The sequence below is a fragment of the Ceratotherium simum genome, chromosome 11 (genome assembly GCF_057802395.1).
Source record: "Ceratotherium simum simum isolate JZ-2026a chromosome 11, ASM5780239v1, whole genome shotgun sequence".
Lineage (NCBI taxonomy): Eukaryota > Metazoa > Chordata > Mammalia > Perissodactyla > Rhinocerotidae > Ceratotherium > Ceratotherium simum.
The window spans coordinates 38,172,501-38,198,345 of NC_141910.1; the positions used below are offsets into that span (position 1 = coordinate 38,172,501).

General features: G+C 40.0%; 1 protein-coding gene across 2 annotated transcripts in view; it reads right to left on the bottom strand.

Moving 5' to 3' along the window:
• Positions 1-25,845, bottom strand: part of CAMKMT (calmodulin-lysine N-methyltransferase) — a 369,438-nt gene that overhangs the window by 5,595 nt on the left and 337,998 nt on the right. For both annotated transcript variants that reach the window (XM_004436695.3, XM_087436825.1), the window contains 3 exons: positions 24,603-24,677; positions 17,496-17,559; positions 634-765 (listed from right to left, as the gene is read on the bottom strand). In XM_004436695.3, the coding sequence (XP_004436752.1) occupies positions 634-765; positions 17,496-17,559; positions 24,603-24,677 (271 nt within the window). The remainder of the gene's footprint in view (positions 1-633; positions 766-17,495; positions 17,560-24,602; positions 24,678-25,845) is intronic.

Consider the following 25,845-nt stretch of genomic DNA (forward strand, 5'->3'; position numbering starts at 1 on the left):
GCCTCTCAGTGTCCTATATTGCTCTGTACCTATAACTAATAAAAAGGCTGATAACATTGCTTTATGTAAGCAAGCTTAGAAATCACTCTCAGATAAGTGCTTTTGACCTAAATCTTGTAGCGCCTCGATCTGACATATAACCCCACAAATGTGAAATTCTGTATGAGATTTAACAGTCTCAAACTGCCAACTGACCCAGTCATAAAGCAAGCAGAGATAAAGATTTACAGTCCAACATGATACAATTAGACATTCACCTTCTATTTATTTCAGTGCAGCTAAGCATTTAACCTACTTAAAAGCTGAAGGTTTTTCATTAAAATATAAATGCTTGTTTATCATTCATTCTATGCCACCTCCCCTGCATCCTACAAATTAGTCTATTATGAATGAAAAGATTAGTTTGTTTCAGAGAAAGGAGTAAACAGGAATGGTTTCTGTAAGATCCTTCTAGACACGCAAAGATAAAAGATGGCTTTACCAAACAAAACAATCAGATACAAATAGCTGTTCAGAAGCAGCACACCTAAGGAGTACTTTAATCAAATATTTAGGTTACCTGCCAAAACGACCATGATCTCTTCAAAATGCAATGCGGATTAAAGTGTTATCTAACACAAGCAGAAAACTAACCTTGGAGTGGAAGTTTGAAATGTGTTCATCATAATTTTCATGTCTTTGGATAGCGAAATCAGCTTTTTCAGCTAGATTGCAAAACTGGTTTAAAGTATTCCCTCGGCGTGGGGCGAATACCATTGCTTTTCCCTAGAACATTAAAAAGGAAATTCACACATTTAAAACTGGAAGGCAACCAAACATAACAGACATCGGTGGAAGCTTTTAATGTACTGCTTTCAGGTAGAAAACACAATTGTTCTTGAGGTGTCCACACAGGATGGGCATTCACAGTGAAAATAATTTCAAGGACAGATAAACATCAAAAAATATATATATGTTTCATATTCAAATGGCCAGTTGCTATGTTTTATCCTTTTCAAACAATGCATGTAATAAACAAAATGTGACTCAATGCTGGTATTCTGTACCACACACACCTCTCTTGGCTCCGGTGGTTTAAACCATCAACTAGATTTTAGAGTATCTGGTCCAGGGCAGTGCCACCCACCTTGTGACTACTTAGCAGCTGCCAACACATCCACAACACAGCTCCAGAGCATGTGGCAACAGATGTCTATAAATGTTAGTTTATTGTGCCCTGAAAATTCAATGCCAAGAAATCCTCCATAGAGACAAGTAACCACAATCCCTACCAGAGAATTTTCACATTTCAGTCCTGCCACCAGCATTTTCCATGACCACGCTGTCAGAGACAAGGCTATAGGATCTTGGTTTCCAACTTCATTGAATCCTTCATAATGGTCATCATTATACCAAGGCAGCTCCTCACAGTACTCAAATGACTGCTTTTCAAAGAAAGTCGTGTAATGAGAGTAAACAGGCTTTTCTAAATAAACTGCACAACCTTATGAGGTTGTTGTAGTGGGGAGAATGGGTGGACTTGAGTAAAATATATACCAGATTTCAGAAGACCATCTGACATGAGACTCCACGACGACCATTTGCTAACTACTGGGTGCATGTGGATTTTGCCTCTTCCTCTTAGATGTGCACAGAATGGCTAAAATTTAGAATCTTCTTCTCTTTTTATTTGTTTAAAAGATGACTGTATGCCTCTGCTAATTTCAAGGTTACACTTCACCTCTATGAAATGCCCCTTTAGGTTTCAAGGGAATCATGAAAATATATCCCAGTTTCTTAGGAAAGGTGGTTTATCATTCACACCTACCAACTAATTATTGACTGTCTGGTAGGTGTCAGACACTGGGATAGGTGTTCTATATACATTGTCTCATTTAGGCTTCAAACCACCCAACAATGTAGGTTTTATCAGCTCCATTTTACAGGATGCTCAGAAAGGACTTGGCCGAGATGACATAACTGGTAAATGACTGGAAACTTACCTGACTCCATCGCAATGCTCTTTCCACTACATTACGTTGCCTTCTTATTAGTAATAGTTATAACAATAATAATAATAGCAACCACAGTGCTAGGTGCTTCACAAACCTTCCCTTTAAACCCTTCAACAGTCTTCTTAACAACCTTGTACTGTAGATGTCACATTTTACACATAATTAAACATGCAGTGAAGGGTTTGAAGAATATAAGGAGGAACTGTGTAGCAGAAAGGGTTCTGGGCTTAAAGAGAGTCTCCACCATTAAACAGCTGTGTCACCTCAGGAAAATCAGAAAAAAAGTCATAGAACTGTTGGGACCTTGGAGATGATGTAGTCCAATCTCCTCATTTTGCAGATAAGAAATTCAAGTCATCCTAGCTGACCCACTGAGTTTTCTCATCCATCAGATGAAAGAACAAAGCCCGCCCTGCCTTTTTCCCCCTAGCAAGTTGTGAGGGTCAAATGAAGTGAGCAATATGAAAATAATTTGAAAAACAAGGTTATATAGATGTAAGACTAGAAACGTCTATACCACCTAACAGTGCTATAAAACTTGGAGCAATTCTCTCTCCCTCTCCCTCTCCCTCTTTCCCTCACTTACCTGCAAGAAAATACACTGATACACTGTCTTGGACATCAAGTGTGTTTTTCTACTGTGTTTACGTAGACATGTACACACTCAGGCACATAATTATAGCAGCACCATCATGCCACTACACGTAGGGTTCTGTCAGCTTTTCCAATATTAATTGCTATTTTCAGGCGGTTTTCAAACTTAGCAGCAAAAATTCATTTTGATGTGAAACTAGATATAATACATGATCTCAGCAGGGGAGCAAAAGTCTCCATTAAAAAAAAAAGAGGGAATACTAGTAGGTCATTCTAGTCATTTCTAAGAGCTGGTTGCCATTCTGGATTTTTGAATAATGGAAGTTGTTTTATTTTAAAGTCACCTGCAAAAACTGTCTTACAGTTACAATTGAAGAGTTGATTTTTAACAGCTATTATCTAAGCTATATATCATAATGTTCACAGGGCTACAGGTCTCTTGGCTGGGTTGAAGTTTGCATTCACACAGCACATGCTCCCCGCACCCCACCCCCCTGTTGTGTTGAGGTGAGCCGTTAAGGGGACTGCAACTGAGCACGTGCAGCACCCTCCACCCAGACATCTCTTTCCTTCTGTAGGTCTCAGTTTACCTGTCCTTCCCCAACCACCCTATCTAAAACAGCAGCCCTCTCCCATCACTCTCCACCCCTCGCTCTGCTTTAGTTTTGTTCTTAGCACTCATCTCCACTGACACACATCACATCCTTGTTGTTACTGCCCATCTCCTCTGGCTGGAATGTCCGCTCCATGACAACAGGATCTTCTAATGTTTTATTTACTGCATTTTCTCAGTGCCTTGCATATAGTAGACACTCAATCAATATTTGTTGAGAGAATTAACTAAATCCAGATGTTGAATAATCTGAAAAATACAAGGCTTTGGGAATTCGAAGGCCATGTTCTATGCTTATTCTTTAGAAAAGATTTTCTTCAAGAAGCTGTTACAGAGTCAGCGGCTATAATGGGATTTCCAAGGGTAGCATTCTGTGCAGAATACTGTACCCACAAGAAAGAGAAAGAGAGAGCAGGAGTTGTAATCTCTAATTACTCAGCTATGAGTTTTAAAATGTTTTCTTTTTCATTTCATTGAATACAGACACCTTTGAGATGTGGATTAATATTTAGGAGAGACAATAGTACATCATCCATTCATTCAATAAGCATCCTCTGAGCCCTACTGAGTGCCAGTATCCGCCCCATAATGAATGGTCTTAGAAGCCCCCGAATCCCCTGTGGAGCAGGACACTTCATCTGGTACAATCAGAGAAATACGCCTTACAATTTAGGCTGCAAAAATCAAAACAAGAAAAAGAATATAGATTTCAAATTAGCCCATCACTTTAGAAAAATTATTTTCAATTTACCAAAGCACAACTTTCTAAGCATTCACAGTCACAGAATCATTTTAAACTCAGAGTGAACACTCAATTGAATGTAAAATTTTGACTGATGAGCAGAAATTTGAGAGAATTCATTTATCCCTGGAGAGGAGAGACGAATAGTTCCACTAAACAACAATGATATTGTTTACATTGTGAGCTCAGTTGTTGTTATTTTGCTAGACTAATCTATACCCATATATTAAAGGGTGTGTATTTCTGGAAAAAATAAGTATGCTTCAGATTTATTTTAAAAGGAATATGCTATGCCAACAAAATGCCTTTATTCCTTTTTCATTTCCAGGCAACCAACTATTAAATACCGATTACATGTTTAAGCTTATGTTTATTTTTCTTTACCTGGTTTCTGAGATGCTGCCTTCGCCTGCTTCCTCCCCTGCACCTCTCTTTCTCTCAGCCCCCTTCCCTGGCTTCTCCTCTCCACCTGCCCCTTAACTGTCCATGGTCCCCAGGGCTCTGCCTACTTTTTCTTCGTGTTCTGTACAGTTCTAGGTGATTGTACTAAAGTCCACGACTTCAGCAATCACTTATTCATCAAACTCCCAAGCATACAACTTGGAGTTCACCATTCACCATTGCCCAGGGCTCACACTCATATTTTCAGGTGCCCACTAGATCTCTCCATGGGGAAGTTCTGAAAGTACCTTTAACCCATTCTATCTAAAATGGAACTCAGTATCCTTGGCCCCAAACCCCTACCTCTCCCAGGGCACTAGCCATCTCTCTGTCTCTCTCTCTCACACACACACACACACACACACACACACACACACAGAATACCTACTGGTACCAAGCACTTCCAGACCCTTCACCTCCAAAATGAAGCTAGACACCAGGGATCATGGCATTGCCTTTTAAAACCCTTCAATGCCACATTCCTCCCACCCACATCACTGCCATCTGCTGCAGATGGTTCTCAAACTGTGTTCGGATTGCTTCAATGGTGACTTGGAGGGGTAAAAGGGAGACCAAGAGAGGAAGTGCTAATCTTCTCACATCCAATTGAACTAAAGTTGCTTCACTTTTATCTGTTTTATAATTGGGGTGCTGGCTAAAGATGTTTTGACCAAAGTGTTCTGCCATTTAAACAGGATTTGGAAACCAATGACATGGGTCCCACATTTTTGGGATGGCAGGCAAAGCCCAGCATGACTTGACCCATGCCTATCTCTGTACCCTCATTGCCTGCCACTCCCTCATTCCCACCTTGGGCTCTAGTCAGGCCAAACTCATTGCTGTCCCCTGATTTGTTCTTTCATAGACCCCAAGTGTCTTCAAACAGGCAAACATTCCCTTTGGGTGGACTGCTTCTCTTACCTCCAGTTCTTTGTCTGCCTGGTGAACTCTTACTCATCTTTCTGCACCCAGATTAGACACCCTGCCCCTGTGATGCTTTTGCTAACTTCCTCTGGCCTCCATGCTGTGCCTCTTCCCCCAGTTAGCCACTTTCCATACCTCTGCTATATCTTTAACACACCATTGGGTAACTGCTCACTTGATTGTCTCTCATACTGGACTATGAGCTCCTTCAGGGCAGGATTATGTTGTACCTTATTCTATCCCCAAGTAGGTACTCAATAAATCTTTATTGAATGAATCCCTCGCTGAACATCCATTCAGGTCCCTCTCCTCTATCTTCAGATCTTCACTAGATCCTAACTGGATAACTCCAGGTAGAAGTTGGTCCACACCCGACCCCTGAGGATCCTTGCTGCTTTTAAGCTCTCTCTTACTCCAGTCCAGCCTTTATGCTGTGGCCAGAGTGATCTTTCTAGAACTCACATCTGACCACACCACTGCTAAAAAATTTTCAATGAATCTCTATTACCCATACAACAAAGTCCAGCTTCTTCACCATAGTGTTCTCAGCCTTTCATAAAATGGTACCCCAAACTAACTCTTTAACCTCCACTCCTGCCCCTTCCCAACCCTCACCCCTAAACCACGCACTCTTACACTCTAGTCAGAGCAAACTTCTGGTCGATCCCCAAATACAACACGCTTTTTCATACTCTACATCTGTGAGCACTGTCCCCTCCACCAGGAATGCTACTTTCCAGTCCCCTTCCTCTGAGACTTAGAACGCTCTTCTTACTATTCAAGACCAAAATCAAATACTGCTGCCTCTAGGGAAACCTTCGTCAGGCAGTTAGTCACTCTTTGCGCTGTATTCCCAATACCCGCCATATTGCATTGTAATTCCTAGTAGCTTATGGATTAATCTGCCCTGCTAACCTGTGGGATTCTCACAGTGCTCATTATTCATATTATAGCCCTACCCCACCTTATACCCCTACTCCAGCACAGTGCCAGGCAGATAATAGCTGCCCAACACATGTTTGTTGAATCAAGACACAGTCCAAACCCTTGAGTATCTCACCTTCTATTGAAGGTGTAAATTAGAAAGAGTCACAAAACAAAAACAGCACCAGGCTATATATGATCAAGTGCTGGGCTGTTAGAAGCCATCTTGCACTGTCCGCTGTAGTTCTACCTGTGTGTGTGTGTCACATATCTGCAACCACATTATAAGTTCATTGGGGGCAGAGACTCAGCACTGGACATGCTGAAGAAGCACCCGGGTGGACTTTCAAAAAGAACTTCTAGGGCTAGGCCTCTGTTCTGAGGATCTTAAAATCCTGTGGGGACTCTCTATTCCTATAACCAAGAGAGCCAGGTATGGCTGAACACAGCTTCTCACCAAGAACAGGGGAGGATTTGCTGGGCCTCTGACCCAGCAAGCAGACAAGAACCCGAGGATCCTCCAGCACCGTCTCAGTTCACTGCATTGAGCCCACACTCACAAGGCATTTCCCTGAGATAAGCAAAAACAGAGGTCTGTACAGATGTGTGCTGAGATGTTAGACTGGAAAAAAAGATGAGGAAATCTGTCAGCAAAAAGAAATTGCTTCTAAAATGACAGTCCATGATTTACATGTATAGCACTCGTCGGATACAGGCAGGACTCCGGGAATTTGGCAGTCAGTTAGGGCCAGTTTCTAAAGAAGGTTAAATGAATTCCACAGCGATGTTTCTGAATTCTTGACAATTGGTCAGCAGCAATAACAAGCTGGAGAGCTGTCAATATAGCATCCCCATCAATCTCCTCGTGGTCCTGAGTAAATTCACACTGTCCAGCTGGCTTGGCACCTCTCCCTGCACCCAAAGCCATTTCAGAGGAATATTAGTAGATCCCACTTGTTGGTTGTCATGTCTAGACTAAAGTTCAACTTGCAGGCTGCTGTGGCTGTATTTTAAATTACATTTGGGTCCTCTCCTATCAGACACTGCTGATGTTCTTTAAAGAACACAACGACAGGCGTCACCTATCAATTGTCAGCAACAGGAAGCTACTCACCAGAGGGAAAAAGGTGGTGGTAGGGGGAACATTGCTTCTTGGAATGAAGAAAATTTGCCGATTTCATTTCTTTGTAATATCTATTCTTTTCTTTTCATATTCTAAGTTTGCTAGAGAGTCCCTTGTAGTACTCTGGCAGGAGTCAAATGTCTTAACAGTTTCTCTAAACCAGCCAAGTTGAGGAAAGTTTCCATTCAGGGCAGGTGACAGATATTTCCTGCTAAAATTTGGGGCTTCCTGTAATGACTTTCCAGGCACAGGTGCCCATTTGGCTGAGGATCTAAGCTCAGCCCTGGGATCAGACATCACCCCTGGGCCAAGCCAGGAGCCCACCCTGGTGGCTAAGCTCCCTCTGGAGGCCTGTCCCCCCTCATTCATGACCCCATTATAAAAACTGAAAAGCAGGGAAACCCCTCCCTTCTGTCTACTTCCTTTGCTTCTGGATTCTCTGACCCTAGACAGCTGATTTGCCCCAGTTAGTAATCAAGAAACCACAGTCCCCAAAGTGGCAGAATCCACTTCTTCCCATAGCTTTGACACTTGAACCTTCATGTGGCAATTATTTCATTCCTGCCATCTAGTAGTTATCTCTCCCCTTCTCAGTGGGGGCTGTCTGTACTAAAAAGTGTCATCTTCATCCAAGTAGTCAATCCTCCTGAGACCAATGCAGGGCCTGCGGCAGGAACGCAGGGCATGGGTGCAGGGGAGATGCAGCATGCCCAGTTATGTGTAGAAGCTGTCAAAGTTCAGGTCAAGAAAATGGTGTATTCCCCTCCCACCAGCATTTCTCTGAGGAAAATGCTTGGAAAGACCCCCACATTCTGTACTTACCACAGCCAGAAAATCTCTCTGGTTTTCTTTCTTTTTTTTTTTTTAATTGATGTTTTAATGGTTTCTAACATTGTGAAATTTTGGGTTGTACATTTTTGTTTGTCCATCACCACATATATGACTCCCTTCACCCCTTGTGCCCCCCCCACCCCCACTGCCCCTGGTAACCACAGTCCAGTTTTCTCTGTCCATGTGTTGGTTTATATTCCACATATGAGTTAGATCATACAGTGTTTATCTTTCTCTTTCTGGCTTATTTCACTTAACATAATACGCTCCAGGCCCATCCATGTTGTTGCAAATGGGACAATTTTGTCTTTTTTTATGGCTGAGTAGTATTCCATTGTATATATATACTACATTTTCTTAATCCAATCGTCAGTCGAGGGACACTTAGGTTGCTTCCACTTCTTGGCTATGGTGAATAATGCTGCAATGAACATAGGGGTGCATAAGCCTCTTTGGATTGTTGATTTCAGGTGCGTTGGATAGATTCCCAGTAGTGGGATGGCTGGATCATAGGGCATCTCTATTTTTAGTTCTTTGAGGAATCTCCGTACCGTTTTCCATAGAGGCTGCACCAATTTGCATTCCCACAGCTGTGTATGAGGGTTCCTGTTTCTCCACATCCTCTCCAACATTTGTTGTTTTTTGTCTTGGTGATTATAGCCATTCTAACGGGCATGAGGTGGTATCTTAGTGTTGTTTTGATTTGCATTTCCCTGATGATTAGTGATGTTGAGCATCTTTTCATGTGCCTATTGGCCATCTGTATATCTTCCTTGGAGAAGTGTCTGTTCATTTCCTCTGCCCATTTTTTGATCGGGTTGTTTGTTTTTTTGTTGTTCAGTTGTGTGAGTTCTTTATATATTATGGAGATCAACCCCTTGTCAGAAGTATGTTTTGCAAATATTCTCTCCCAGCTGGTTGGTTGTCTGTTCATCTTGATTCTGGTTTCATTTGTCTTATAAAAGCTCTTTAATCTGATAAAGTCCCACTTGTTTATTTTTTCTTTAGTTTCCCTAGTCTGGGTAGGCATGTCATCCAAAAAGATTCCTTTAAAACCAATGTCAAATAGTGTGTTGCCTATATTTTCTTCTATGAGTTTTATAGTTTCAGGTCTCACCTTCAGGTCTTTGATCCATTTTGAGTTAATTTTTGTGAATGGCGATAGCACGTGGTCCACTTTCATTCTTTTGCATGTGGCTGTCCAGTTTTCCCAACACCATTTATTGAAGAGACTTTCCTTTCTCCATTGCATGTTCTTAGCACCTTTGTCAAAAATTAGCTGTCCGTATATGTGTGGTTTTATTTCTGGCTTTCAATTCTGTTCCATTGATCTGTGTGTCTGTTTTTGTACCAGTACCATGCTGTTTTGATTACTATTGCTTTGTAGTATGTTTTGAAGTCAGGGATTGTGATGCCTCCTGCTTTGTTCTTTTTTTTTAGGATTTCTTTAGCTATTCGGGGTCTTTTGTTGCCCCATATAAATTTTAGTATTCTTTTTTCTATTTCTGTGAAGAATGTCATTAGGATTCTGATTTGGATTGCATTGAATCTGTAGATTGCTTTAGGTAATATAGACATTTTAACTATGTTTATTCTTCCAATCCACGTGCATGGGATATCTTTCCATTTCTTTATGTCATCATGGATTTCTTTCAATAATGTCTTGTAGTTCTCATTGTATAGGTCCTTCACCTCCTTGGTAAGATTTATTCCTAGGTATTTTATTCTTTTTGATGCTATTGTAAATGGTATTATCTTTTTGAGCTCTCTTTCTGTTAGTTCATTATTAGCATATAGAAATGCAACTGATTTTTGTAGATTGATTTTGTACCCTGCAACTTTGCTGTAGTTGTTGATTGTTTTTCTAATAGTTTTCCAACAGATTCTTTAGGGTTTTCTATATATACAATCATGTCATCTGCAAATAGTGAGAGTTTCACTTCTTCGTTACCTATTTGGATTCCTTTTATTCCTTTTTCTTGCCTAATTGCTCGGCCAAAACCTCCAGTACTATGTTGAACAGGAGTGGTGAGAGTGGGCAGCCCTGCCTCGTTCCTGTTCTCAGAGGAATGGCTTTCAGTCTTTCCCCATTGAGTATGATGTTGGCTGTGGGTTTGTCATATATGGCCTTTATTATGTTGAGGTACTTTCCTTCTATTCCCATTTTATTGAGAGTTTTTATCATAAATGGATGTTGTATCTTGTCAAATGCTTTCTCTGTGTCTATTGAGATGATCATGTGGTTTTTATTCTTTGTTTTGTTGATGTGATGTATCACGTTGATTGATTTGCGGATGTTGAACCATCCCTGCGACCCTGGTATAAATCCCACTTGATCATGGTGTATGATCTTTTTAATGTATTGTATTCGGTTTGCCAATATTTTGTTGAGGATTTTTGCATCAATGTTCATCAGCGATATTGGCCTGTAATTTTCTTTCTTTGTATTGTCTTTGTCTGGTTTTGGTATCAGGGTGATATTGGCCTTGTAGAATGATTTAGGAAGTCTTCCATCTTCCTCTATTTTTTGGAATAGTTTGAGAAGGATGGGTATTAAATCTTCTTTGAATGTTTGGTAAAATTCACTGGAGAAGCCATCTGGTCCTGGACTTTTATTTTTTGGGAGGTTTTTGATTACTATTTCAATCTCTTTACTTGTTATTGGTCTATTCAGATTCTCCATTTCTTCTTGGTTCAATTTTGGGAGGTTGTATAAGTCTAAGAATTTATCCATTTCTTCTAGATTGTCCAATTTGTTGGCATATAATTTCTCATAGTATTCTCTTATAATCCTCTGTATTTCCATGGTATCCGTTGTAATTTCTCCTCTTTCATTTCTAATTTTATTTACTTGAGCCTTTTCTCTTTTTTTCTTAGTAAGCCTGGCTAAGGGTTTGTCGATTTTGTTTATCATCTCGAAGAACCAACTCTTTGTTTCATTAATCCTTTCTACTGTTTTTTTGGTCTCAATTTCATTTATTTCTGCTCTGATTTTTATTATTTCTCTCCTTCTGCTGGCTTTGGGCTTTGTTTGTTCTTCTTTTTCTAGTTCTGTTAGGTGTAGTTTAAGGTTGCCTATTTGGGCTTTTTCTTGTTTGTTATGGTGGGCTTGTATCGCTATGAGTTTCCCTCTCAGGACCGCTTTTGCTGCATCCCATATGGTTTGATATGGCATGTTATCATTTTCGTTTGTTTCCAGATAGTTTTTGATTTCTCCTTTAATTTCATCAATGATCCATTGCTTGTTCAGTAGCATGTTGTTTAATCTCCACATTTTTGTCACTTTCCCAGTTTTTTTTTCATGGTTCATTTCCAATTTCATAGCCTTATGGTCTGAAAAGATGCTTGTTATGATTTCAATCTTCTTAAATTTATTGAGGCTTGCTTTGTTTCCCAACATATGGTCTATCCTAGAGAATGTTCCATGCACGCTTGAGAAGAATGTGTAGTCAGCTGTTTTTGGATGGAGTGCTCTGTATATGTCTACTAGGTCCATCTCGTCCAGTTTTTCATTTAAGTCTACTATTTCTTTATTGACTTTTTGTCTGGATGATCTATCCATTGCTGTAAGTGGGGTGTTAAGATCCCCTACTATTATTGTGTTGTTGTTGATTTCTCCTTTTAGGTTTGTTAATAGTCGCTTTATGTACATTGGTGCCCCTATGTTGGGTGCATATATATTTATAAGTGATATGTCTTCTTGATGGAGTGTCCCTTTTATCATTATATATTTCCCTTCTTTGTCTTTCTTAACCTGTTTCATCTTGAAGTCTACTTTGTCTGATATGAGTATGGCAACACCTGCTTTCTTTTGTTTGCCATTAGCTTGGAGTATTGTCTTCCATCCTTTCACTCTGAGCCTGTGCTTGTCTTTAGTGCTAAGATGTGTTTCCTGAAGGCAGCATATTGTTGGGTCTTGCTTTTTAATCCATCCTGCCACTCTGTATCTTTTGATTGTAGAGTTCAATCCATTTACATTTAGGGTAATTATTGATACATGAGGGCTTAATGTTGCTGTTTTGTCACTTATTTTCTGGTTCTTTTGCATTTCCTTTGTTTCTTGTCCCATTTGTTTTGGACTGCCAATTCCATTTGGTTGTTCTGTCTTATGACTCTTCTAGTTTTCTTTTTGTTTATCATATGTGGTTTTGTTTTGATTATTTGTTTAGTGGTTACCTTGAGGTTTGGGCAAAAAATCTTGTGTATGAGATAGTCCATTATCTGATGGCCTCCTATTTCCTTATACTAAATCAATTCAGTCGCTTTCCTCTTCCCCTTCTAAGTTTTTCTTGTTATACCTTATTCTATCTTGTGTTGTGGCTGTGTGTTTACAGTGATGAGGTTAAATTTATTTTTGGTGAATTTCTTCCTTTGATCTTTGAATTTAGTATTTGAGTGGTTACTAACCTATTCCAGTAAAGATCTACTATTTTTCTGAGTTTGTCTACCTACTTTTCTCCTTACTCCAAGCTTTGTGTTCCCTTTCTCTTCTTTTTTTCAGGCCTGAGGGCCTTCTTGAGTATTTCTTGTAGTGGGGGTCTCGTGGCCATGAACTCCCTTAGCTTTTGTTTATCTGGGAGAGTTACTATTTCTCCATCATATTTGAAGGATATTTTTGCTGGATAGAGTATTCTTGGCTGAAAGTTTTTGTCTTTCAGTATTTTGAATATATCATTCCAGTCTCTTCTAGCCTGTAAAGTTTCTGTTGAGAAATCCGCTGAGAGCCTGATGGGAGTTCCTTTGTACGTTATTTTTTGTTTTTGTCTAGCTGCCCTTAATATTGTTTCTTTGTCATTGACCCTGGCTAGCCTTACCACTAGGTGTCGTGGTGAAGGCCTTTGTCTGTTAATATATATAGGTGTCCTGTTGGCTTCGCTTACTGGTATTTCCTGCTCCTTCCCCAGATTTGGGAAATTCTCAGCTATTATTTCCTTGAATAAGCTCTCTGTTGCTCTTTCCCTCTCCTCTCCCTCAGGAATACCTATAATTCTTATGTTACATTTTCTAATAGAGTCAGATATTTCTCAGTCTTTCTTCATTTCTTTTTAGTCTTAGTTCTCTCTCCTCTTCCATCTGGAGTATATCTGTATTCCTATCCTCTAAGGTGCTAATTCTTCCCTCCATATTGTCAGCTCTGTTCTTTAGAGATTCCAGATTCTTTATCTCCTCCATTGTGTTCTTCATCTCCATCAGCACTGATTGGTTTTTCTTTATGATTTCAATCTCTTTTGTGAAGAAACTCCTAATCTCATTGAATTGCTTGTCTGTGTTGTCTCGTATTTCGTTGAGTGTTTTTATGATAGCTATTTTGAAATCTCTGTCATTTAGTTTATGGATTTCTGTGTCTTTGGGGTTGATTTCTGGGTGCTTTTCATTTTGTTTCTGGTCTGGTGATTTCATATATTTTTGCATTGTGGTTCCTGTGTTGGTTTTGTTTTTCCTCATCCTGGAAATCTCTGGTTGCAATTTCCACCTGCCGCCACTGTCTGGTGGTAAAGGGCTGTGTAGTCTAAGCCCCCTGCGCTCTGCCCCGGTTTTTCTGCTGCGATCCGCAGTTTTGTTTTTTTTTTCCCGCTGCGATCCCGTCGTTTGATCAGGTCTGCCGCGGATAGTTTGGTCTGGTCTGTCGCGGATCACTTGGTCTGGTCTGCCATGGATCGCTAGGTCTGGTCTGGTCGGTTGAGCTGCAGAGTCCGGTTTGCGGGGAGGGGGGAGCTCTCTCTTTTGCCCTCTGCGTCCCTGACGTGGGAGGCTTCTCATTTGCCCCTCTTTATCTGCTCTCTGGGGTGCTCAGATGTTGATGGTAGCCCTGTGGCTCTTCTGAGTCCTCTGTGCCAGAGTTTCCCACTGGCTGAGAGAGTCCGAAGAGCCACGGTTTCCCCGCCGAGGGCCACCCCTCCCCCCTCTCTGGGAGCCGCGTGGACCGGGATCGCTGATCTGATGAGGAGGGAGAGGAGTTCTCCTTACCTCTCCCCACTTCCTCTGGGGGCCCAGCACGTTCCGCTCTCAGATGTGCAGCAGTGTGGATCCCTCCGCTCTAGCTTTTCACTGTCTGGGATTCCGTTGTTGGTCTGTGACTGTTCCTTTTGTTGTATCTTATCGGGGGAAGAGTTCACGGGAAAACTCACTCCGCCATGATGCTGACGTCACTCTCTCTGGTTTTCTTCAAGACAACAAGAGCTCGTATACTCAGAGACAATTGTGTGCTAAAGCTTTCCAATGCATTGGCTTGTTCACTCCCCATTTTACAGATAAGAAACTGAGGCTTCAAGAGATGAATCTAGTAAATGGAAGAGCCCAGATTTGAACCTAAGTTTTCAGTCTCCAGAGCCCAAGTATACCTTCTCTCTGCAAGCAGGACTTAGGAGTTTAGAGCTGACAGAGCCCTACCAGAGCATAGGTGAACTCCTCACTTTCCCCTTGTTGGGGAAAACAGAGCAAGAGAGGCAGTTCAGGAGCCTGTTGGTGCTAAACTGGGCCTGGAATTCAGGCCTCCGGTCAGTCAGGGCAGCATCCCTTTGGACAAGTGTCTCGTGTGTATTAAGCTTGACACGCTAATACAGCAATAAAAAAGCTCTCATTCTGGAGTGCCTCCTGTGTGCCAGGCACAGGCACGGTGCTCCGAGTTTACATATGTAAATTTTTTACACCAGCCCACGAGGGAGGAATCATTCTTCCCTTTCACAGGTGAGGTAACTCAGGCTCAGAGAGGCTAGATAGTTAACAAGAGCAGACTTGGGTTTTGCATGCAGATATTTCTGACTCCTTCCACCCACTACACTTTACCTTCAGAAAATGCGGGCCTCCCACAAATTTGAAGCATTTGGCTGAGTGTAATTTTTGCTGAGCATCCTGAGAACTTGCTGTATCTCCCATTGAATTTGCTGAGCCTTGAATTACCAAGAACCCAGGATCCACCAAGGTAGCCCCCACTAAGTTGTTTCTTTGTGGGCCTCTTGTGGCACCTTCAGCCTCTGGGCCACAAAACCATGGAGGAGTTGTCTGGGCTCAAGAGAACATTAAAAGCAGCTCTAATTGTAATAGAATAAACCTTTAAGGTATCTTAGTCTTGGACAGTGACTTTCACAGCACAAGCACTCAGCAGGGGGAGGTCCTTCAGAAGCAGAATAGCCAGCCCTGAGAACTAAGGAGAAGAGTTCAGTTTTTCCTCTGGTTACTCCCAAGGGTTCTGGGAACCCTTCCAGCCCACTGGCACAGATATGGAACTACTGCTGTTCACTGCCAAGTCCACAAGACCATTCGATAGTCCACCCTGGGGGGAGGCCCTGGAGTGTAAGTGCCTTGCCTCCCCAGACCTGTTGCGGATGAGCTTCCTGCGTGGTAACTTGGGGATGTCCATGTGCCATCCACAACTTGGATTTCCCCTCTTATGGTGGGCCCATTACACTTTAGGCTGGAACATCCGCAGCCTTGTGCACCACCTATCCCATGAGGGGCCTAAGCAAGGCCCCCTACTCCCATTTCTACTGCTGTAGTTTGGTGTGGGCCCCTGATTTGGCCTCCCTGCTCCTCACATAGCATGAGTAAGTACTACCAACTCCAGGGCTCTGCTTCGTCCCTCTCTGAGCTAAGGGTGAGTATCAGCTGTCCTGACTCAGAGGAGGCCGCTGTGTGGAGCCACACTTCAGACAAGGGGGGAGTGTGGTTCAGAGTTTAATACAGGGTAGAGGAGAGCTGCTAGAGATTCCAGTGTAATCTGCATTTAGGTCTATTCATAGCTCCGGCAGTTTTCTACTGTAAATCACACGAATGATTTACAATAGATCCTAGATAAATCACGCAAATCTGCTGCAAAATGGAGTATTTGCCACAAATCAGCTTTGAAGGGATGTTGGTGATGAGTGAAGTACTGTTTGTGCAGTGTGAGATCCAGGAGTCCTTGAAAGTATGGTATTTATGTATGATACATTTTCATAGAGGCCTTTATATCCAAGAATCTCAAGGCTCTCTCTAAAAACCCTGATCTTGCAAATGCTCATAAGAATCACCCAAGGCTAATGAGGGGGAGAGGAAGAGGCCCCATATCCTTCTTCTACCCACAACTTGGGCTACCTACTCAGCCATGGCCTCAGCCATCAATAGCTTGGAGCAAGCCTCTTCCTTGCCTCAAGACCTACTACCCATTTCACAGGGGGAATTGAGAAGGCCAATTTAATTTAATTGATTACCACTTACAAAGCTGTGGTTACTCCTCTGAGAGGCCTATTTAAAGTTTCTGAGCTATATAGAGATAACAAAATAAAAAGCAACAGTGTAAGGCAAAGGATGATTATCAAATTGCTCTGGGAACCTTCAATGTGAAAAAGATATAAAAGAAAGATTGAAAGGTATTAGTCTATAAGTCTCACTGAGGTCAGAAGACTAGAGCAAACCTTCTTTTTAAAGACTTTAGAAACAAAACTTTAGAAAATACACACACATGCGTGCACACACACACACTGTGGTCCTTTCTCAGATAAATGTGAGTTCCTGTCTTAGACTGCATTAACATTGTTAACCTATTTTAAATTCCTGTGGCACAGCAAGAGTCTTACATACTTATAAGATTTTTTTTTAAGTGCATGAGCTTTAGACTCATTCTCTTACTTTAAATAGATGTATATTAACTCTCCGTTTAGGCTGCAGGACCTCCTAGCTTAGTATAACAGCCTAACAAAATAAGAGTGGATACAAACTCTGTAATTTACTCACAGGCATAAATGGATATATAAATGTAAAAATGTGCACAATATTTTATGCCATGCTTGGCTTCATTGTGACATAATGTTTATAATATGTAAATAATGGCTTCCTTTTAAAGCAAAGAACTTTTAATATACAGATTCATCTGAACTCCTTTTTCTTTAATACAAACAGAAATAAAAAGAAAAAAATATTCTTTTGCAATAAATAAATACCCAATGACAAAGGTTACCATTGAAGGGATTTAAAATGACAGAAGTCAACAGAAAACTTTCAATATCATACTTCCACTTTAATATGAAGATATTGTTATCAAAGGAAAAGACTCAAGAAATTCTCTGATAAAAATAATCTCTCACTATCTTTGAAGCAGTTTCATTTATTTTACTACCCACTGTGTTCCTTATCAGAAGGCCAAGGGTAAGAAGTTTCCTAGTTATGATTAGGAAAGAATCTGATAGATCAGAAGACCCAATTGAAGTTGGACATAATAAGTATTAAAGTATTACATGACATTAATCCTGCCATTCCATTACTCTCTCCATCTTTGTGCACAGACTAATTATTCCGAAGCCAGTGTTCAGGAGAAAATAGAAACATACTTACCCCGGGCTGGAGTAATCTCTTTATTGCGTCAACAAGGCTGGCTCTGTACTGGTCCAGAAACAGGCTGACATTGAGAAGAGAGCAGAATCCAGATTAAACTGGGTTTTCAAGTCTAATGATACTAATGGAGATAAGAACAAGGCTAATTACACATGTTTACTCAACACTAAAAAAGAGAAATTGCTTCCTTCCATTTAAGTGTCTCACTGGGAAAAAAAAGATATTGTGGTTAGTGTTATCCAACCAAAGCCAAGTCATCAACATGCAATGGGCCAGGGGCCATGTGTTAAAGGACAATTTCTAAGCTGCTGTTTGGGAGAATCATCTGGTGGAGATGAAGCACTCACTTCCTGTCATTGGAGCTCAGTCTCTGTAGACTCTACCCACCACGGGTGCTGTGAGGCCACTCTCCAAAAACAAACCACCAGCCCTGTTACATCCAAACCATGAAACAGATCTCAGGTGGTGATGGTTTTCAGTGACTAGGACAAGCACTGAGGTTAGATTCAGCCAGTGACTAGGAGTAAACGGCTCCAAAAACAAAGACCAGGTTTAAGCAAAGTGTCACAGAGACCATGGCAACTCTAGATTTTCCCCCCTTGATCTCCATGTTGACTTTTTCCAGTTCACGGTGATTTTTCATTTTTCTCCTCTGGTCTTCTAAGAATTTCTGTTGTTGCTCTGTCACTCCTTTGGCTGGGTCAGTCTGACCCTGTCGAAGTTTCCTTATCTGGGACTTCCAGCCTAGAACACTCAGCAGCCTTGTGCATCAGCTATCCCATGAGGGGCCTAAGTGAAGCCCCCTACTCCCATTTCCACTGCTGCAGTTTGGTGTGGACCCCTGATTTGGCCTCCCTGCTCCTCACACAGCATGAGTAAGTACTACCTATTCTAGGGCCCTGCCTCTTCCTTCTCTGAACTAAGGGTAAATATCAGCTGTCAGTAGGAGGGCAGCTGTGTGGAGCCACACTTCAGGCAAAGGGAGAGCGTAGTTCAGGGTTTAATAGAGCTCTGACAATGATTTTTCTGCTATGTGACCTTGGGCAAGTCACTTTGCATGAGGCCTCAGTATCCTTGTCAATAAAGGCCCACCTATGTGGCTGTGGTGGGCATCAAATTAATATATATGTTCTTTGACAAATATTTGTTGATCACCTACTATATACTAGGGGCTGTTTTAGACATCAGAGATAAGCTCTGAATAAGACTAAGTTCCCATCCTCAGGGAGCTTCCAGTCTGTATTCATTTATGCATCACCAGTTCTAGCACAGCATACATACATAGAAAGTACTCAATAAATATTTGCTTACTGGCTGACTGGCAGGTTAATACAGTCCTTGAAACCGAGGAGCTTCTGTAGGGTGTTAGTTTCATGACTCTAAAAGGTTTTACACGCTCCTTTACTGGTATTGTTAGGGAGGAATCGACATTTAGGTAGGATGTTTCACCAGACTACGTTCTCTTCCAATTCTCTCATTTGAGAAAGAGGAGTGGGGAGAGCAGTTTATGAGAAGTTTCCAAGACATCAGTGCTTGGATTTCACCATGACATGTTTAGTGGAAGTTTCTTCTATAAAATGATGCTTTGAGTAATGGAAAAAGAATCCTCTTAAGATGAGCTGGAAATCATGTCTAGAATGGGAACCTTATCCCATTCCATCCATCAATCAGGATAACCTGATTGTTATCCATGGGAAAGTTTTTTTTATTGTTCCATAAAACTACGCACTTAAATCTTAGAGCACAGAATGTGTCTAATTCAAATACTACAAAAATTTGCCTTTAAGTCATATTAATCAGTAATTACTAACCATTAAGGATTGATAAGAAAGGAATCAAATTGTATCTAAATGTTTTAAAATCTTTTCTTCAGGACTACATACTGTCCCTATTCTTTAGTGGGGTAATAATATCTTAAGTTTTAATAATTGAGCATTCTGTTTTTGTTTTTTAAGAAGACTGTCACCGTGGGGAAATATCTCTGTCAGTTATTCAGGCCTATAGGAGACCTGGCTGGTTGGGATACACAGCATTAAGCAAAAGACCATTCTCAGTTTATACCTGTGCATCCTAAGAGCTGGTACAATTTTTAGAAATAAATAAACAGGACCTTAAAAGCTGAGCTTGAAACATAACCTCATAAAGAACTATTTCTACTTAATGTTGGTAATGGCGTCAAAGATATTAACATCATAGCTACTAGAAAATGCAGCTTAACACACAGCACACATTCCAAACAGAGCTATTTGAAACGTGATGTTGTCTACTCCGTCACTCCAAATCAAATTTCCCAAAAGTAATTCTTGTACTTCCCTAATAGGTTTTTATTCCAAGCAAGCTTACCTTTCTACTTAGGTCTGATGCAGACTTTATAACGCTTTGTAGGATACGTCATTTCAGCAATTTTAATGTGCTTTAGTAGGAGTGATACATAATCTCCTGAAAATTCACTCCTTAAATAAGTCTTAATGGGCTCAGAGAACAGCAGTAGCTTAAGTGCATCTATTAAAAAAGGCTGAGTGGGTCAGTGATTGGGATGAAGATACCATTTCAACTCTCCCTTCAGCAGTTACTGATCAAAGTACATTGACAGACTAGTTTGGCCATTAAACACACACATACACACTCACACATACACACATTCCTCTATATAATTCACTTGTGGGATCAACACTTGCTTTGTTCCACTGATCTGAATCGCAGATTTTGTGACAAAGGAAAGGTGCCGGGCCATTTCATCACTTCTTTCAGAATCAGTCCGAGTTTTATGCAGAGCACAGAGCACCTGCAACTCCTCTCATAGGGAAAATTAATTAGTGCCAAGAACAAGGAGACATTTCTCTGTCAGTATCCACGGAAAGGAAGACCTCGATGTAATTTTCAAGGTGAAATGTGCCAAGTTAAATTCACTGTTTTAGAGTTAACTTTCAGCAGAGGAGTGGCCCTTAGCAGTGTTTCTCAAAACCAGTTGTCGGGGGAGCTGGGACTGATGCCATACTCTGGTCTCACTTGGCTCTACTTCATACGTTGAAAGATCTTTAGCAATTTGTATGTCAGCTTTGGGACTGAATTTCCTCAGGTGTGAGGTGAAAGGGCTGACTACATTTGGGTTAAACATCTTTTTAGGTGTACAGGTCTGTGAGTTGTGATTTAGAACCACCCCTATCACAGCATCTGAAAGAAAACAAATTTTAAAGCCTATTTTGAGAAAAATTTTTTTTCCACGAAAACACCTTAAAAACCAAAATTTTTTCATCACAGAGTAAATTAAAAACGATAGAAAATAGGAACAATCCACTGTACATAGTTAGTGTAAAAATGCTGAGAGAGCAAGTGAGGTGCTGTTGTACCTTCCCACATTTCTTCCCCAAGTCTCAGGCTGCGGGCGTGCAGATGTGGAGCTGACTGTCCTGCATACCTAGCTCGATGCGTCAGGCTAGGGGTGGCATTTCAGACTTGCTTTCCAAGCCTTTAGAGAATCCAAATGTACAGAATCATTTTTATTTTTGCAGAGCTACAATAAACTGGAAACCCATCAAACACTGAATGAAAGTGTTCATTGGATAAAAAACATCGTACTTCCAGACTCTTAGATTATTGTGACTGAACAGGAGTCTGGAAAGGCAGGCTTAAAATTAACAATCACTCGCTATTCTAAACCCAGCAAGGACCAGGCTGGACTGTATTCCAGCAGAAAGGAACTCTAACATTAAAGTCAACATTAAACAAGTCAACCAGGAACTTAATAGGCAGAGTTTTTTCTCCACCTGTGGTTAAATATTCTAATATTTTGATGTTTGTCAACAGCATCCTTTTGCAGGTGTGGCTGTACCTCGATTTTCCCTTCTGTTTATTTCAAAGTTGACATTTTACAAGTTATTTAGGAAGTGTTGAACCATGAAACTATATTTCATTGTCAAAAATGCTGAATGGTGAAATAATGACTAGCTTTTACAGTCTGCCTCTTTATTTTATAATCTAGTTGAGCTACTAAATTTAGATGTGAACTAAGAGACTGTCTCTTCTGGGAAATAAGTTATTTCCCCCATTGCCCACAGGTTTATGAATGTTTGAATGTAAATATATGAATATATGAATGATTGAAGAACATAAACATATCACGGCTCATTGTAATCATGTGCATTTTACTTGAGCCACAATGTAGGTTTGGAATAGGTTTGTGAATAGAGCTTGTTTTCATGTAAATGGAATCAAGCAGTACCACTGGTTAGCTATTCAGAGAATCAGACTATGCCACCCTTGCTGGAAATGCTTCAATAAGAATTTAACCCATGCACCTAATATTTGAACTCCAACTCTTACTTCATATTCCTGTGGCCTAATCCAGATCTCATTGACTGACAATGACTAAAGGATGGTGTGAGACTTAATGTGATCTATTTATGTGTGGCACCAATTTCTGGCACTGAGTATTTCAGGTTTCATCTTGGAGGTAGTGTCTAAAGAGAGCTTTCTTTTCCTCCTCTGTGACATTCTTAAAAAAAAAAAAAGGCAGCATGGTCTGCCTGCCTGCCCCTGGAAGCAGCATCCATGCAATAACTCTAACAGAGAAACACCAAACCAACAGAACATAAAGAACTCATGGAACCCTGTGTTTCACTGCTATATGCACAACATGCATACTATAAACATCACTGTACTTTCTAAGTTTCTAAGCAGCTTACCCATCCCTGTGAATATGAAGAGAGACCATTACCAAAGCATTTCTTTTGGAAATAATATCAGCATTGCAGTGAGAGTAGCTTAATGTTTCACATTTACAAATAGGAAAATATAAACAGGCTGACATTCTGGTACTTACAACACCAGGAAAAAAACTCTTAACAATTCATGCATAGAAAAGCCATTTATATAATAAAATTTGGTGTATTTAGTTCATTTGAATCCATAAATTCTCACATAGCTACTTGATGCATGTATGTACACGGTGTTTGTGTACATACAACATTGTATTATGTGTTTGTAACGAAAGCTTTAACTGAATATGCATTATGTGTATCAGTTGTGTGTGACCCTCTTGTTGGCTAGGGAAAAAAGACTATTTTTCAAACATGTTGTGTGGCTATTTTTAACCTGAGAACATTAATCAGAAAAGAGCTTAAATCTTACTTCCTCTGCTTGTCTCTCTGGTACAAATAGGATGACATGGTGTGAGTGTCCGTAACACAGGGCATGACAAAGCCATGCTGTTTTGATATTTGTGTGAAGGACAAATTTAACTCTAAACCTCTTGGCCAAACCTGACTTTCCCCACATAATCAGAGCCCATCCGTGTGTGACCCTCGTCTAAACCTCCAAGAAGATGCTGCCCTCCTTCCCTCTTTCCGCTGCTCTCTGATCTGACTTTCTGCTTAATCTGATCTAATCCTGCCAGCATTGTCTTCATCTGTGCAATGAAACCTGGAGGATCCTTTCTCATATTTGGTGAGGAAAGGCATTTACTAAATTACTTGCTCAAATCATATGGTGAGGTTTTAGCTCCTTATTTTTGATTAGATGAGGGATATAACATTGAGACACAATATCAATGATTAGTCAGAAATCTGTTTCTCCCTTTTTTGGAACAAGGTTTTCTGAAATTGGGTGCAAAGAGACTAAAAGGGCCATGGAAAACTAGAAAAGCTCTGCTAAAAATGGAACAAAATATTTATTTTTCTTTGAAAAGTATTTTTCAAAAGAAAAAAGAAAGCAAATCTAATTCTATTGACTTATGTAGAAAAGTTACCCATTGGAAATCTTATTAAATAATAATAACAATAAAAAAGACTTCTTGGGGCCGGCCCCGGGGCTTAGCGGTTAAGTGCACGCGCTCCGCTACTGGCGGCCCGGGTTCGGATCCCGGGTGCGCACCGACGCACCGCTTGTCAGGCCATGCTGAGGCCGCATCCCACATACAGCAAGGATGTGCAACTATGACATACAACTATCTACTGGGGCTTTGGGGAGAAAAAGGGGGAAAAAAAAAAAGAGGAGGATTGGCAATAGATATTAGCTCAGGGCTGGTCTTCCTCAGCAAAAAGAGGAGGATTGGCATGGATGTTAGCTCAGGGCTGATCTTCCCCACAAAAAAAAAAAAAAAAAAAAGACTTCTTGGAAATTTCATTCCAGTGATTCAACTCTCCCGTAGGGAAAGTCGTCTCCAGGTTCTGGATCTTTTGATTAGGTTTATCAATATAACAGAACTTCCTCAGATTTTGAATTTGTTTTCAAATATAAAGTGTCATAAAAAAATCATCATGATAAACTACAAATAACACCTTACTCTTAGGGAAAATACTTGTGAATCATCAATGTTTCCCATACGCCAAAATAATTATTATTCAGCACCCATGAAGAAAATACATAAGATTAGTTGAAATAATCATTAAGGTTTGATACATATTTATCCTGTAACAGGATCAGCCTTTCATTAACAATAAGTAGACTGGGCTAAAAGAGAAGATAAAATATCTAATGTAAATTATTTTTAAAAAGCAGGCACATGACGGATTTTAATATTATTATTTGCATAACAATAAATGTAATTTTATAATTCTTGTTTTATGTATAATTAAATATCATAATTGAATACACTGAAAATATTAGATAGCAAACATACATTTTAAGAAAAGCCATTTCCCTAAAGATACTTCACAGATATGTTTATTTGCTGGAGTGTATATGTGTGTGTACACATAGATATATTCTCTTATATCAATAGTCAGATCTCTCCGAAGAAGTAAGCTAATTGAGCTGTTTGTGTTGATAAACTCCTTTTTCTCCAGACTATTCCTCTCCGAGCCATAATTATTTGCAATTTGCCTCAGTCGTCCATTTACTGATACGTCAAGCATGAAACAGAGGCAATTCCAGAAAATGGAAATGCTTCTCAAAATCAGTCTTTGGGAAATAATGTGGTAGAAGTTACTGTGTGATAGAAGACTACCTTATAACTGTCACATGGAGATGAATATTAATTTGCTGCGGTTGAGGTGGCTTTGTGCTTCATCTGTTGGCTTTGCTTAGCCGTCAGCAAAGCACCACAGCCCAATTACTCCAGCAAAGCTATTCTTTCTAAGAGGAGTTTTATGATGTTTATGTACTTACCAGTCAGCACACATGACAATGTCAAAATGTCCTTCCAGTTGACAGACATCTGTCTCATTATCCCATCGTAAAACGCTTGAGGAGAAAGAGATTTTAAAAATTATACTTAGGTTTTTTTTAACTTTTGATTTTGAGCTATTAACATTATTTTTTGTGGCACTTGAAATTATTTAAAAGGCACATACAAATTATTTCAAAAGGTGTAATAAAGAAACTAGGGATGTAACTGTCTCTATTTTATTTAGTCTTCAAAGCTAGAAGAAGAAGAATTCTCTATTTAAATACAATAGGTAAGCTTTTGCTAGTTTTTATAGGTTTTTGTAGACAAACTAGGGGAATATATCTTATCTTTACCATAGTCATTAGAATGAGTCTAGACTCTTAACATCAATGAGGTATATATTGAAATCAAAGTATTCCCCATCTGACTGGAATAAAAATTTATAAAAATAAGTGGAGTGAAACTTAGCATATATCTATCTTGTCTGGCATGTCGGTTAGCTTTCTTGTTGATGAAATGAGCAGTTTGGCAAGATGGAAGAAAAGAAAAGCCAACTTTCATTTGGTGGTTCTCAGTTGTTAGGCACATTTTAAAATTCACCCAGCCTAATACTTACTCTTCAAAAGAGGATCAGTTTTTAAACCTCATATTAATAACAATAATTAATAACATGTATTTGAAAATTCTAATTATGCTTATGAAGCCAACTAGACATTCTAAGTTACTCTCAGTTAATAACTGTGATGATTAGCATTTTACTATATTGAAGTATTTTAATGATTCCTCTCTCCACCACATCAAAACAGTGATTTGCAGTACTATTTTTCAAACTAAGATTCTCTTCCTATTCTCTATTTTGATTATTATTTAAAACAAAACTGAGTAAGCACATCCCACCCTGTCCAGTTATATTTGCTTATCTTGGTAGGTTCTTTATTTCTTCTATGTCTTCCCTGGGTGAACAGTCATATGTTTGAATATAAAAATAAGTCTTTAGTAAGTCCAAAAGTTCTTTTCATGTACATTAATATACATCACTGCTAGTGATTTTCTTAAGGTAGGAAAGATAAACACATCATCATGAAAATACCTATACAGACCGAGCATCAGTCGTTCATTCAGTCATTTGACTTATTCCTACTGAGCACCTACTGTGTGTCAGGCCCTGTGCTGTGCCACACACTGTATCTTCACGGAGGCAGCCCAGCAGGCCATGCAGACACATAAACCCATAATTCTAAT